The following is a 12,619-nucleotide window of genomic DNA, read 5'->3' on the forward strand; positions in this document are numbered from 1 at the left end:
TCACATGGTACACCTGCTCCGGCTTTCGCCTCCCCGGCTGATGTACCTTGTAATCTACCTCTCCAATTTTTTCAAGTACCTCGTAGGGCCCCTGCCACCTAGCTAGGAACTTACTGACTACGGTTGGTACCAGCACCCTTACTGTCTACGGTTGGTACCAGCACCAAAACCCGATCATCCGGGTTAAAGTTCCGGACCCGAGCCTGCCGATTATAGACCCTACTCTGGGCTCGCTGCGCTGCCTCCATATGCTCCCTAACCAGAGGTAACACTGTTTCCATCCTTCCTTGCATCTGGGTGACGTACTTAACAACACTTCTGTGCGGTGTGGGTTGTCGTTCCCACGCCTCTTTGGCCACGTCCAACAGACCGCGAGGGTGTCTGCCGTATAGCAGTTCGAAGGGCGAGAACCCAGTAGAGGCCTGTGGCACCTCTCGAACTGCGAACATGAGATAGGGCAGCAGAAGATCCCAGTCCCTCCCATCCTTAGACACCACTCTTTTTAACATATTTTTTAATGTTTGATTAAACCTCTCCACCAGGCCGTTTGTTTGCGGGTGATAGACTGACGTCCGCAACTGTTTTATGTGGAGCAACTTACAGAGTTCTCTCATGACCTTAGACATAAACGGGGTCCCTTGGTCAGTCAGAACCTCTTTAGGCAGACCCACTCGGGAAAACATCTCCATTAACTCCTTAGCTATGAGTTTGGCTGATGTATGACGCAGCGGCACCGCCTCCGGGTACCGAGTGGTGTAGTCGAGGATGACCAAGATGTGTTGGTGTCCTCTAGCGGACTTCGGTACTGGGCCTTTGAGATCCATAGCGATCCGAATGGAACCTCAATATTCGGGAGAGGGACCAGGGGACTGCGGAAATGTGGCTGGGGGCTGGTTATCTGGCAGGTTGGGCAAGACTTGCAATACTCTTCCACCTCTGAACACACTGGGCCAGTAGAACCGCTGTAGAATCCGGTCCTGCGTTTTCTGCTGGTCCAGGTGTCCCCCAAGAACATGTTGGTAGGCTAACTACTACACGAGCTTGCGATATGCCTTGGGCACCACCAGCTGTTCAATATGTTCACCCCGTAGTTGATTTATCCGATACAGCATCTCCTGTTGAACCACAAAACGGGGGAACATAGACTCTGCTCCCGGTTGTTGCGGCTCACACTCAACTTTTACCACATTTTCCCAGGCTCGAGACAGTTGGGTCCTGGTGCTGTGCTGTACCAAAATTATACCCAGAGACATTGAGGTCTGCCAGCTCAGGACCCGGCATCAAGTCCTCCACGTCTCCCACCATCTTCCACCGAAGTGGCGGTCACCCCTACTGCTGGCCCTTCTGACTCAGGTTCCCAGGGTTCTGGTCTCCCCCCTGAGCCGGCTACTCTGCTAGGGTTACATCTGTCTCCCGGGTATCGGTAACTTTGGTATCCTGCCATAGTGCCGGGAAACTCTCTCCCAATTATTAACTCGTATGGTAATTTTGTGGCGACGGCCACCTCATGCATCCACCTGCCGGCCACCGTTGACAGAGACCAAGGTGGTGGGATAGTCCTTTAAGTCCCCATGAATGCAGACAACTCCGACTTTTCGGCCAGTATACTCGTGGCACCGCCAGAAGACCACCGGGGCTGGGTCTGCAGGGGGTGCGTCCCGGTCAGGTTTGGCTGGCACCAGCCGCTGGGTTTGGAGTGGAGATTTCCGGGGTTTGACTGGCCGCCTCCCAAAAAAACCCCCCTGCAGATTTCTGGTAGCCTCTGGTAGCTCTCTACCAGGTCAACCATCTCCAAGGCATTAACTGGAAACACCTGGCCGACCCAGTGCTGGAGAGGGTACGGCAAAGCCCTCCAAAACACATCCGCCAACAGTCGATCCAACATAGCAGCGGGAGTCAATATGTCAGGCTGCAGCCATTTTTGCAATCTGTGCAGCAGATCATAATATTGTGGTCTGGCGGGTTCAGCCGGGTTAAATTCCCACTGATGCACCCGCTGAGCTCGGACCAATACATTCACCCCGAGTCTCGCCAGGATCTCACCTTTTACTGTCGGGTAGTCGGCCGTTTCATCATCGGGGAGATCAACGGAGCAACAACCTCAGCCCACTGGTCTCGGGGTAACTTTTCCCCTACGGCCACCTTTTCGAACACAAGGTCTCGACGTCATCCGAGGGGGTCATCTTAGGAATCGCCGCGCGGACAGCTTTCCGGGCATCGTGGATGTTCTGGGACGCTCCTGCCGCTTTCAATGCCATAACATGTTGTAATAGCAGCTGGTTCGTTTCTTGTTGCTGCTTGTTAGCCTCCACAAGGGCTTTCACGACCGCCTCCATTTTGTCAGGGGACACGGGACGTAACCTTGCCGGCTTAATGTAGGACATGCACTTGTGCCGGGGGAAAAACAAAAATTTTCCTTCACTGCGTTTGTCCGCATCCTCCACCAATTGTGGGGATTCGCTCATGTAGGCAGATTAGCGGACGCAGTACAGAGGCAAAAACAAAGTCTTTGACTTAAACAATGCAGTGTTTATTCACACATAAACAAAAATGACCGTTCGTCATCTTGGTGTTTATTCACACCATAACAAGTCCACAGAACAAAAAGCATTTACCTTGTCAGCGGTTTTGGCAGTAGCAGTCCCCAACAGGCTTTAGGGCCTGCTTCCCAGCAATGCGTCTCTCAGCCCTTTAGTACGGCACATATCATGCAGATCTCAAACCACAGATTCACAGTGAAATGGAGGATAATCCACACCCAGCTGAGACTGCTGGCTAGGTTTTATATCCCTAACCAAAACCCGGCCTGGAACGTGGGGAACAGCTACCCACCCTGCACTTTGGCTGCTCCCAGTAAGAGCCGGCCCGGATCGGCTTTACAGCCACACTAAATAACCAATAGTGTCAGTCAGAACTAGCTGCCGCTGACACTTAAAGTTACCGGCTCTTACCTCACCGAGGCAAGGAACCTCATGACACATATCTTCCGTCAATGGCGGCCCCTTGCGCTTTCCTACAGTGTACACATTGCTCTCTGCAGATACAACGTTGCTTTCCTTCTTTTTACACCTGCCTTTAGGCCTCTTGCATCTGCCTTTAGCCCTTTTTTTTTCTGTTTCCATTCCGTTTTTGCGGATTCTGTATGCGGAACCATTCATTTCAATGGTTCCGCAAAAAAAAAAAAAGTATTTCTTATGCATTCCATTTCCATATTTACATATATCCGTTCCAATGAAAGATAGAACTTGTCCTATTATTGCCTGCAAATAACAATCCGTGGCTCCATTCAAGTCAATGGGTCCGCAAAAAATACGGAATGCATAAGGAACACATCCGTATGTCATCCATATTTTGCGGATCCATGCCCACTTTTCCCATGTGTATATCTTTGCCCATGTGTATACTGTTAAAACACATTACTGTACATTACATTAATGATTAAAAATGTTATGTTTCTGTTTGCGATCCGCAAACAACGGCTCGCATACGGAGATTTTTTGCGGAACTACGAAACGGAAACAAAAAACTGAACAACGGATCTATGAAAAACTGGTTGCAAAATACAGAAAAAGCCATACGGTCGTGTGCAAGAGGCCTTACACTTTGTTAAAAACATTCTTAAAAATAATTAAAATTGCAAAACAAACTTCTATCAAGATAGTAAATCTACTCTATGTATCATGTATTAGCCAATATTGTAGCTTCCCTGAATACTTTTCTGATGACGTGATGGTGATTTCAGTGTCTGCATTGCACTGTGCTTCTCGCTCTGCCCCTGGAGTTTTGGTCGCCTTCCAGCTTTATTTCTCGGCTTGTTTCTACTTGTGTGGAAGATTTGCAAGAGAGAACCTTATCTAAGCGCTTGAACCGGGGGGCACTGATTTGTTAGGTGTCTGTGCATTACTGATATATATATGTAAGGGTTATTCTCATCTTATAAAGTGATGGCACATTGCTGGAATATGCCATAGTGGATGGTCCGACATCTGGAATCACCACCGATCCTGAGGGGCTGCAGTGGTAAATCGTCCCCTTCCAAGTTTTCCTTGCGCAGCTGCACTGCCCTGTACCTGTCTGCGCAAGAAACTGTAATCAGCCCCTATATCAACACTGCGGACCCCTCATTTCAAGAATTGGTGGGGATCCTGGAGGTCATAAAGTGGTGGCATATCCTAGAGATCGTTACGGACACAAATTAAGGCACTTATAAGCGGAAAAAAAGTTTTCAACTCCCCAACTTGAAAGGTTCAAATAGGGGACTTGAAGCTACAATCCTTTGATCAGCCATACGATACACTACAACAGTTTGGTATTGCAGTGTATTGTAGCCTATTAGGTCATGCCAAAGGCTGCCTTGGCAACCCATTGGCACCCTACGATCACATCGCAGGGGGAATAGATTGAGAGAGGGGACCCCCCCTCTCTAACTAGTTAGTTACCATGGTCAGCATTGACCCTGCCATCTAAGGGGTTAAGCTTCTGGAAATGGAATTATCTATGACTGCATCAAGTGATGGCGTGTACACAGCCCCTTAGCCCGTTCCATCACTGTGGCATAAAAGTACAGCAGCTTGCAATAACTAGGTGCTTTCTGCTACATGCTATTACAGTGCAGGGCGGGAAGGGGTTAAAGGGGTTCTCCAGCAATAATTATTTTTTAGCAACTGCCCCAGCCTGCCTACATAAATAGAGGATTTATACATACCCATGTCCTCCACTTTTGTTCTCCGCTCTGCCTCCCGCATGTCCATGTTTCGGTCCCTGTGCAGTATTAGCATCCGCCGCAGCATGGACATGGTCACATGCTCTGCTGCAGCCAATGACTGGCTTCAGCAGTGATATGGCCGCAAGCACGTCGCCTCTGAAGCCAGTCATTGGCTGCAGTGGAGCATGTGACCATGTCCATGCTGCGGCGGATGTGAACACTGCATGAGGACCAGTACATGGACATGCGGGAGGCAGCATGGAGGATTGGAGCGGTGCTGACGGGTAATTATGATTCTTCTTTTTATGGAAGCAGGCAGGGGGAGCACTATTAGCATTATTACAGGAAAACTCCTTCAAAGTGCATTGATATCCATGTGCTATCAGTTTTTTTTCTGCAGACCCATAGAAATAATTGGATCTGTGTGTGATCCGCAAAAAAAATGTGGATCTGACATGGACCAAAAATATGGTAGTATGCATGAGGCCTAACAAAGCAGGAACCAGTTCTGTACCTCACATGGATCCCAAGATCTCCCCATTCATTGCTCCAATTGGTGGCTGCTCAGGGGGCATGCCCTTTCTGCTAATGCTCTCTCTCTATTACAGCTTGGGGTACGTGTCCTTTCGGGGGGGGGGAGAAGATACAACTGGTGGCAGTTGATGGATGGAACTGAGCATGCGCCACCATACTCATTAAAGGGGTTGTCTCACTTCAGCAAATGGCATTTATCATGTAGAGAAAGTTAACACAAGGCACTTACTAACGTATTGTGATTATCCATATTGCTTCCTTTGCCGGCTGGATTCATTTTTCCATCACATTATGCACTGCTCGAATCCATGGTTACGACCACCCTGTAATCCATCAGTGGTGGTCGTGCTTGCACACTATAGGAAAAAATGTTGGCCTCTCTGGTGGCCAGGACCATGGGAGAGCGCATAGGCTGGAGCTTTTTCCTATAATGTGCAAACACAACCCCCACTGTATTGCAGGGTGGTGGTAACCATAGAAACGAGCAGTGTATAATGTAATGGAAAAATGAATCCAGCCAGCAAAGGAGGCAATATGGACAATCACAATACATTAGTAAGTGCCTTGTATTAACTTTTTCTACATGATAAATGCCATTTGCTGAAGTGAGACAACCCCTTTAAGTTAAGTAGATGAATATGCGCATTACTATACACAATAAACACCTGGGGCGCCATTATAATGAAGTAAAGAGAATACCTCACACCTGGAGAATTTTTGTAACAGAAAGTAAATTCAAAAGTAAGGGTACTTTCACACTAGCATTAAAGTTTTCCGGTATTGAGTTCCGTCCTAGGGGCTCAATACCGGAAAAAAATGATCAGTTTTATCCTAATGCATTCTGCATGGAGAGCAATCCGTTCAGTGTGCACCAGGATGTCTTCAGTTCGGTCACTCTTACGGTATTTGGCTGGAGAAAATACCGCAGCATGCTGCGGCATTTTCTCCAACCAAAATTTCGGAACACTTGCCCGAATGCCCGGATCCAGAATTATTTTCCATTGAAATGCGTTAATGCCGGATCCGGCGCCAAGTGTTAAGGCAAAACGGAGACCTTTAAAAATGCAAAAAATAAATAAATACCTGATCCGTTTTTCCGGATGACACCGGAGAGACGGATCCGGTGTCTCAATGCATTTGTTAGACGGATCCGGATCAGTCTACAAATGCTATCCGTTTGCACATGGATTTCCGGATCCGGCAGGCAGTTCCTGCTGGATCTTCACAACGCAAGTGGGAAAGTAGCCTTACTCATTTTTTCATGCTGAATTATATTAAAATAACGATTAATGGTGCCCCCCCCCTTCAATTTATCAGACAAGTAGGTAAATGACATGTGTTACATGAATGACCAAAGTCCAGCAGAGCGAGAACCATTGCTCAGTAGTGGCTTTCTGCTCTGGCGAGTCCTAAGCAGAGGGCCCTCTCTATAAATGTCCAGTTATTAATGTGCAATTATTAATTTTTCATCTTTTATTTGTAATTTTCAGGGCAAAGCTTCTACTCATGACTGTGTGTCAAGTCTGTACCAATGTAGAAGTAGAGGTAAGAAAGCAGTCCGTAGGTTAAGAGTATCTATGGAATATAAGGGAGCAGATGTGCTATAGAAGATTTATCACGGGCTGATTAATTTGGTCGAATTTATACCATTATTACTGGCGCAATTTTGGTACACAGTTAGAGAAAGTGAATACAAGGCACTTACTAATGTATTGTGATTGTCCATATTGCTTCCTTTGCCGGCTGGATTCATTTTCCATCACTTCCTACACTGCTCGTTTCCACGGTTACGATCACCCTGCAATCCATCAGTGGTGGCCGTGCTTGCACACCAGGACCGTGGGCGCTCACATAGGCTGGTGCTTTTTTTAATATAGTGTGCGAGCATGGCCACTGTGCTGGATAGCAGGGTGGTCGTAATCCCTGGAAACGAGCAATGTATAATGTGATGGAAAAATGAATCCGGCCAGCAAAGGAAGCAATATGGGCAATCACAATACATTAGGAAGTGCCTTGTATTAACGTTCTCTACATAAAAGATGCTATTTGCTGAAGTGAGACAACCCCTTTAAGCCACACCTCTTTTATCTAAATCCCACCCCCAAAAAGCCACACTAACTTGCCAAAAGAGGCACAAATTATGTCTAAGGCACTTAATAACTGGGGCATACAGCGTGTTCCCCAGAATTCAGGCTCAATATATGTAGTAGAGTATTCCTGTTTAACTTGGCTTTATCTTCTCCTAGTTTCTGCCTGTTTATGTCCCCTCTGAAGAGGAGAAGAAGGATTATTTTCTGTATGCAAACAATGTTCGGGATGTAATGGCACGGTATGTACAGTATCCAAATTCATATTACTTATTGAATGAATTTGTTAAAAATATGTTTGCAGGAAAATGCAAATCAAATTTTAAAGGGGCTGTCGGGGCTACAGATATTGATGACCTATCCTTAGGATTGGTCATCACTATTCGATAGGTGGGTGCCTGACACCTAGCTCCCCCACTCCAAGGCTTTAGAAGCTATACAGTGTATGAAGCAGAAGGCTCTGTACTTTGTGTGGTTTTCAACGTACTTAAGCTCGGCTCCCATTCACTTGAATGGGAGCTGAGCTGCAGTACCCCACAATGGCCACTACACAGTGTATGGAGCTGTCTGTTTCCAACTCCGTGCACTGCATAGTTAGTAGGGATGTCAGGCGTTGGCCGCCACCCATCTGGTATTAATGAGCAATTCTGAGGAAAGGTCATCAATATTTGTACCATTGCACCGTGTCATATTATTATGGCATGGAGGAGTCCCAGGGGCCGTACACACAAGTACTGTAGAGTAATATCTAGTTTGAGTTCCCCTAGTGGGATTCAAAAAATGTTAAACAAAATGGAAGTTTACAGAACGTTTTTAAAAAAGTTAAGCAAAAGCAAAACAAAAAAAAAACAACAACCCTCTTTGTTCCCCATACTCAGTGTTTTATTAAAAATGAAAAGAATTAAAGAAAGATTATATTGGTATTGCTGCATCCATTATAATCCATAAAGGTATGAAGTCAACCTGTTATTTATCCTGCACGGTGAATGAAGTAAAAACTTGACGGAAAAATAATATAAAAAATTGTGTCTCTCGGACCGTGACGATGAGAAAAAAATACCCCAAAAAACAAATTCCTTACCTCTTTTGGGCCCAAACAAGGCTGCATGCTCGCAAGTTTAATTTCCTAATATTTATTTTAAAGAGTTGTAGCTCATACCTACAGCCGCCACTAGGGGGAACCTGCTGAATACAATACAGTTCCCATTGAGCAATACAGTAAAGCAATCTCTGAGTTTCCAGGGAAAGATGCAAGTGTGCACTTTTTTTGTTTAGTTTAAAAAGTTTTTTTCTTTTTTTTTTCCCACTCAGATTTCAGACAAAATAACACAATCGTTTCAACCATTCTTGTGTTACAGGTCTCTAGGAACACCAGTCACTGATCATACCTATGAAGACTGCAGACTAATGTTAACAGCTAGAAACTTGACTTTACCAATGGAGGCCGGCCTTGTGGAGTTCACGAAAATCAGCAGAAAGTTAAAGTGAGTTGCACTTTTATGACCTTTTTATGCCTGAAAGTTGACAGGTGAAACGTGATTAAAACTAGTGTTGATCACAAATATTCTAATCGCTAATTTTTATTGCGAATATCGGCACTTCGAGAATTCGCGAAGATGTAGACTATAGTGCTATATATTTGTAATCGCGAATATTCTAGATTTTTTTTCAGCAGTAACCTCCCTTCTTGCTTGTGGGCCAATGAGAAGGCTGCAATATCTTTGTCAGAGCTTAGCAACATCCCTAGCAACCAATAGGAAAGTTGCCTGCCCCTTACTATATAAGAACCTCCCCAGCAGCCATTTTCTGCCTTTTTTTGCAGTTCTGAGAGAGAGAGCAGTGTCATTGCTGTGCCCTGTGCTTTCATCTGGATCCTATTCCTTATTCAATTACATTCGATAGTTAGCTTATATATGTAATACAGATAGTTAGTGGGACATAGTCAGTGTAGGTTAGATAGGGATATAGTGTAGCTGATAGGTTCCAGTGCAGGGTGTTAGGTAGTGTGATAGGAATTACTGTTTCTCTGCTGTCCATACATACAGGCTACAGACACAGTGCTGTGATATCACAGAAATTCTTAGTGCACTAATCAGACCTGATAAGATGTGAAGTTGCATGTATTGTGCAAATTCTAGAATTCGCAAAATAATTGCGAATACTGTGTGAAAAATTCACAAAATATCACAAACGAATATTTCCTATGCCGCTCATCACTAATTCAAACTAGAAAACCTATTTAGAGAAACTAATGTCTCCATTTGGGGTAAGCAAATGAAACAGGATCTGTAATCTTTTGTCATGATGATAAAAGCCAGCTAGCCTTAGATTGCCATTCTATCCAAGTATTATTATTATAATAATATTATTTAGGGTAATAATAATAGGGTTCAGGTACAAAACAACAGACATCATAAAGTTACTGGCTGATATACAACTGAAACACTAGGAGTGAGGGCTCTGCTCGCAAGAGCTTACAATCTATGAGAAGTGGGGGTGACAAAAAGGTAGCTGATTGTGAAATGTAGTAATCAAGCCATTTTTGTACTGAAAGCAGTGGTGTAGTCCAATCTGCTTCAGGTGTGTGGAATGTTAGAAGATCGAGTTCAGGTCTGAGAAGTTGAAGGAAGGTGAGGGATTACTAGGGGAACAGTCAGTTTAGGAAGATTGATAAGCCTGTCTGAAAAGATGTGTTTTTAAGTGACGTTTGAAGGTAGGGAAGTTGGGAATTGACTTTGATATTCCAGGGCAGAGCATTCCAGAGAGTAGGTGCAGCTCGAGAAAAGTCTCGAAGACAGGAATGAGAAGTACAAATTATGGAGGATTTTAATCTTAGCTCACAAACAGAATGGAGAGCACGAATAGGATGGTACACGGCCGCAGACAGAAATTGAAATATCAAGTTAAGGTGGGTTAGTAGATGGGGGGGAAAAGACAAGAAGTTCAATTCTTGAGAGATTCTGTTTTAGATACAGAGAGGACATGAAGTTATAGACAGCTGCCAGACAATTACGGGTGTTTTGGAGTAAAACAGGGGTGATGTCAGGGGATGAAGTGTATAGTTTGCTGTCGTCAGCATAGAGATGGTACTGAAAGCCAAATCTACTAGTCTGTCCGATGGGGGCTGTATAAATAGGGAAGAGTAGAGGACCTAGGACAGAACCCTGAGGAACCCCAACATCAAGTGGAAGAGGAGAAAAAGTAGAGCCAGTGAATGATACACTAAAGGATCGGCCAGAGCGGTAAGAAGAGAACCAGGAGAGAGCAGTGTCCTTAATTGAGTGGAGCAATGTTGAGGAGGAGTTTGTGGTCTACCATATTAAACACTGCAGAGAGATCCAGAAGAATCCTTAGAGAATAGTTGCCATCCCTTGTTGCTGTTAGGAGATCGTAGACACTTTAGTAAGGGCAGTTTCTATAGAGTAGAGAGGGTGAAAGGCACATTGTAAGGTGTCAAGATAATTATTATAATTATGGTATTCTCCTAAGGTCTATACCAGGGGAGTACAACCTACAGCCAAGGTAAAAAAAAAAGGGATCCAGCGTGTGTAATAAAATTAGGACTTTATTGAAGCATTCTCATAAAAAAATGCACATCTTCAAACAGTCGATGTGTGACATGTCTGTGAAGGTTCTTATTTATCCAGGTCATGGTATATCTGTAAAAAATAAATCAAGGCAACTGGACTTACTGTAGATTTCTTGAAAACGTTTCACTCGTTCTTCCAACGAGCTTTCTCAATTCTGAGTGACTGTACAAGAATTCTCTGGGAATAAATATGTAACTGAATCAACTTCTTGTACAGTCACTCAGAATTGAGAGAGCTCGTTGGAAGAACGAGTGAAACGTTTTCAAGAAATCTACAGTAAGATGTGTGACATGTTTCACACTGTGGATCCGTGACATGGCTTGCTGATACTCTCCATGGGCTGGTGCTGGATTATATTACTTGTTATAGACTGCAACCTGTAGCCTGGGGGCTGCATGTGGCCCATGATGCTATTCTGTGTGACCCAGCCTAGCTGGATACTCCCGCTCACCCCTAGACCCCATTGACTATAATGCGATCTGGCAGGGATCTGGCTGTTTTCCAGCATGTGCATGTGTTTTGGCTGGATAAAAACCAGTGCATGCAGCGTTTTTTTGCCAGGCTGAAACCCAGTACTCAGGCCGGAAACTGGCCAGATCCCATTATAGTCAAGGAGGTCTGGCAGTGAACGGCAGTATCCGGACCTAGTGAATTCTGGCAGGCTGCTGGAAGACACTGCTGAATCAGTTAAATGGAGGTGTAAACCTAGCCTAACATTTCCTGAGGACAAAAGGATCAAGCCTATTGAAATCCAACATCTTTCCCACAATATCAGACTTTTAGGCCCTAGGGGGTCAGGGTGAGTTTGACCAATATAAATCTAATGTCTATGGCCAGCCTAACCATTAATGATTAGTAGGTAATTATTTATCACATATTGCTATATAGTGTGTATATATATATATATATATATATATTATTTTTATATATAATTTATAGTTGATAACCTGATCGTTTAATAAAATATAACATTAGACTATACTTGCCAACATTCCTGGAATGTCCAGGAGGCTCCTGGAAAAGGCCTTCCAGAACGCCCTCCATGAACTTTCACTGTATATGGTGCAGGGATGGTATGTGCAATAGGGTGTGTCTGTGTCCAGAAATAAAATACTGCGCACCGCACTCTCGAATCTTCTGGAAGTTGATGAGACTGGAATGTTTATAGTGGATTACTATGAAGGACATCCACAAACAGATTTGAGAGTCTCACCTGGTTGCTAAGTCCAGTTATCATTCTTCATTAGGCAGTCAAAAATAATCCATAGTGAGTAAATGCAATAGATAACAGACTTTTCATTGACCAATGTTCTCCAAGTACATACATATCATGTGTGTGAAACATTCCTAGTCCCTGAACATCAGAAGAGAACGTCGGTCAAAAATGAAGAAATCTTAGTAGTGAAGTTAGGTTGCATTTTTGAACCTATAAATCATTTGCTGTACAGTTTCTATACAGCAGGATTAAGCGTCTGTTTCCATTCAACCCCTCTTTAGTGTCATGTTAGGATCTTTGCATGATCTCTAAATGAGGGATCATCTAACCACGTTGTCTGCAATGCTCCAAATCTTAAAATTCTCTCTAGGAGCAAGAGAATGTTCCTTAACGGAAGACATGACTCGTGGTGCCCCAGATGATCAGAAGATTTCTTTCATTAAAAATCAAGACCTGGGTGTTACCCTTAGGGCTCATTCAGACGGCC

At 44.4% G+C, this 12,619-nt stretch overlaps 1 protein-coding gene across 1 annotated transcript in view; it reads left to right on the forward strand.

Annotated features, from left to right (window-relative positions):
* Window positions 1-12,619, forward strand: part of LPCAT2 (lysophosphatidylcholine acyltransferase 2) — a 75,443-nt gene that overhangs the window by 40,000 nt on the left and 22,824 nt on the right. Inside the window, exons 9-11 of the mRNA XM_040409277.1 lie at window positions 6,730-6,784; window positions 7,486-7,568; window positions 8,685-8,810. Of these exons, the coding sequence (XP_040265211.1) occupies window positions 6,730-6,784; window positions 7,486-7,568; window positions 8,685-8,810 (264 nt within the window). The remainder of the gene's footprint in view (window positions 1-6,729; window positions 6,785-7,485; window positions 7,569-8,684; window positions 8,811-12,619) is intronic.

Source organism: Bufo bufo, chromosome 10 (genome assembly GCF_905171765.1).
Source record: "Bufo bufo chromosome 10, aBufBuf1.1, whole genome shotgun sequence".
Taxonomy (NCBI): domain Eukaryota; kingdom Metazoa; phylum Chordata; class Amphibia; order Anura; family Bufonidae; genus Bufo; species Bufo bufo.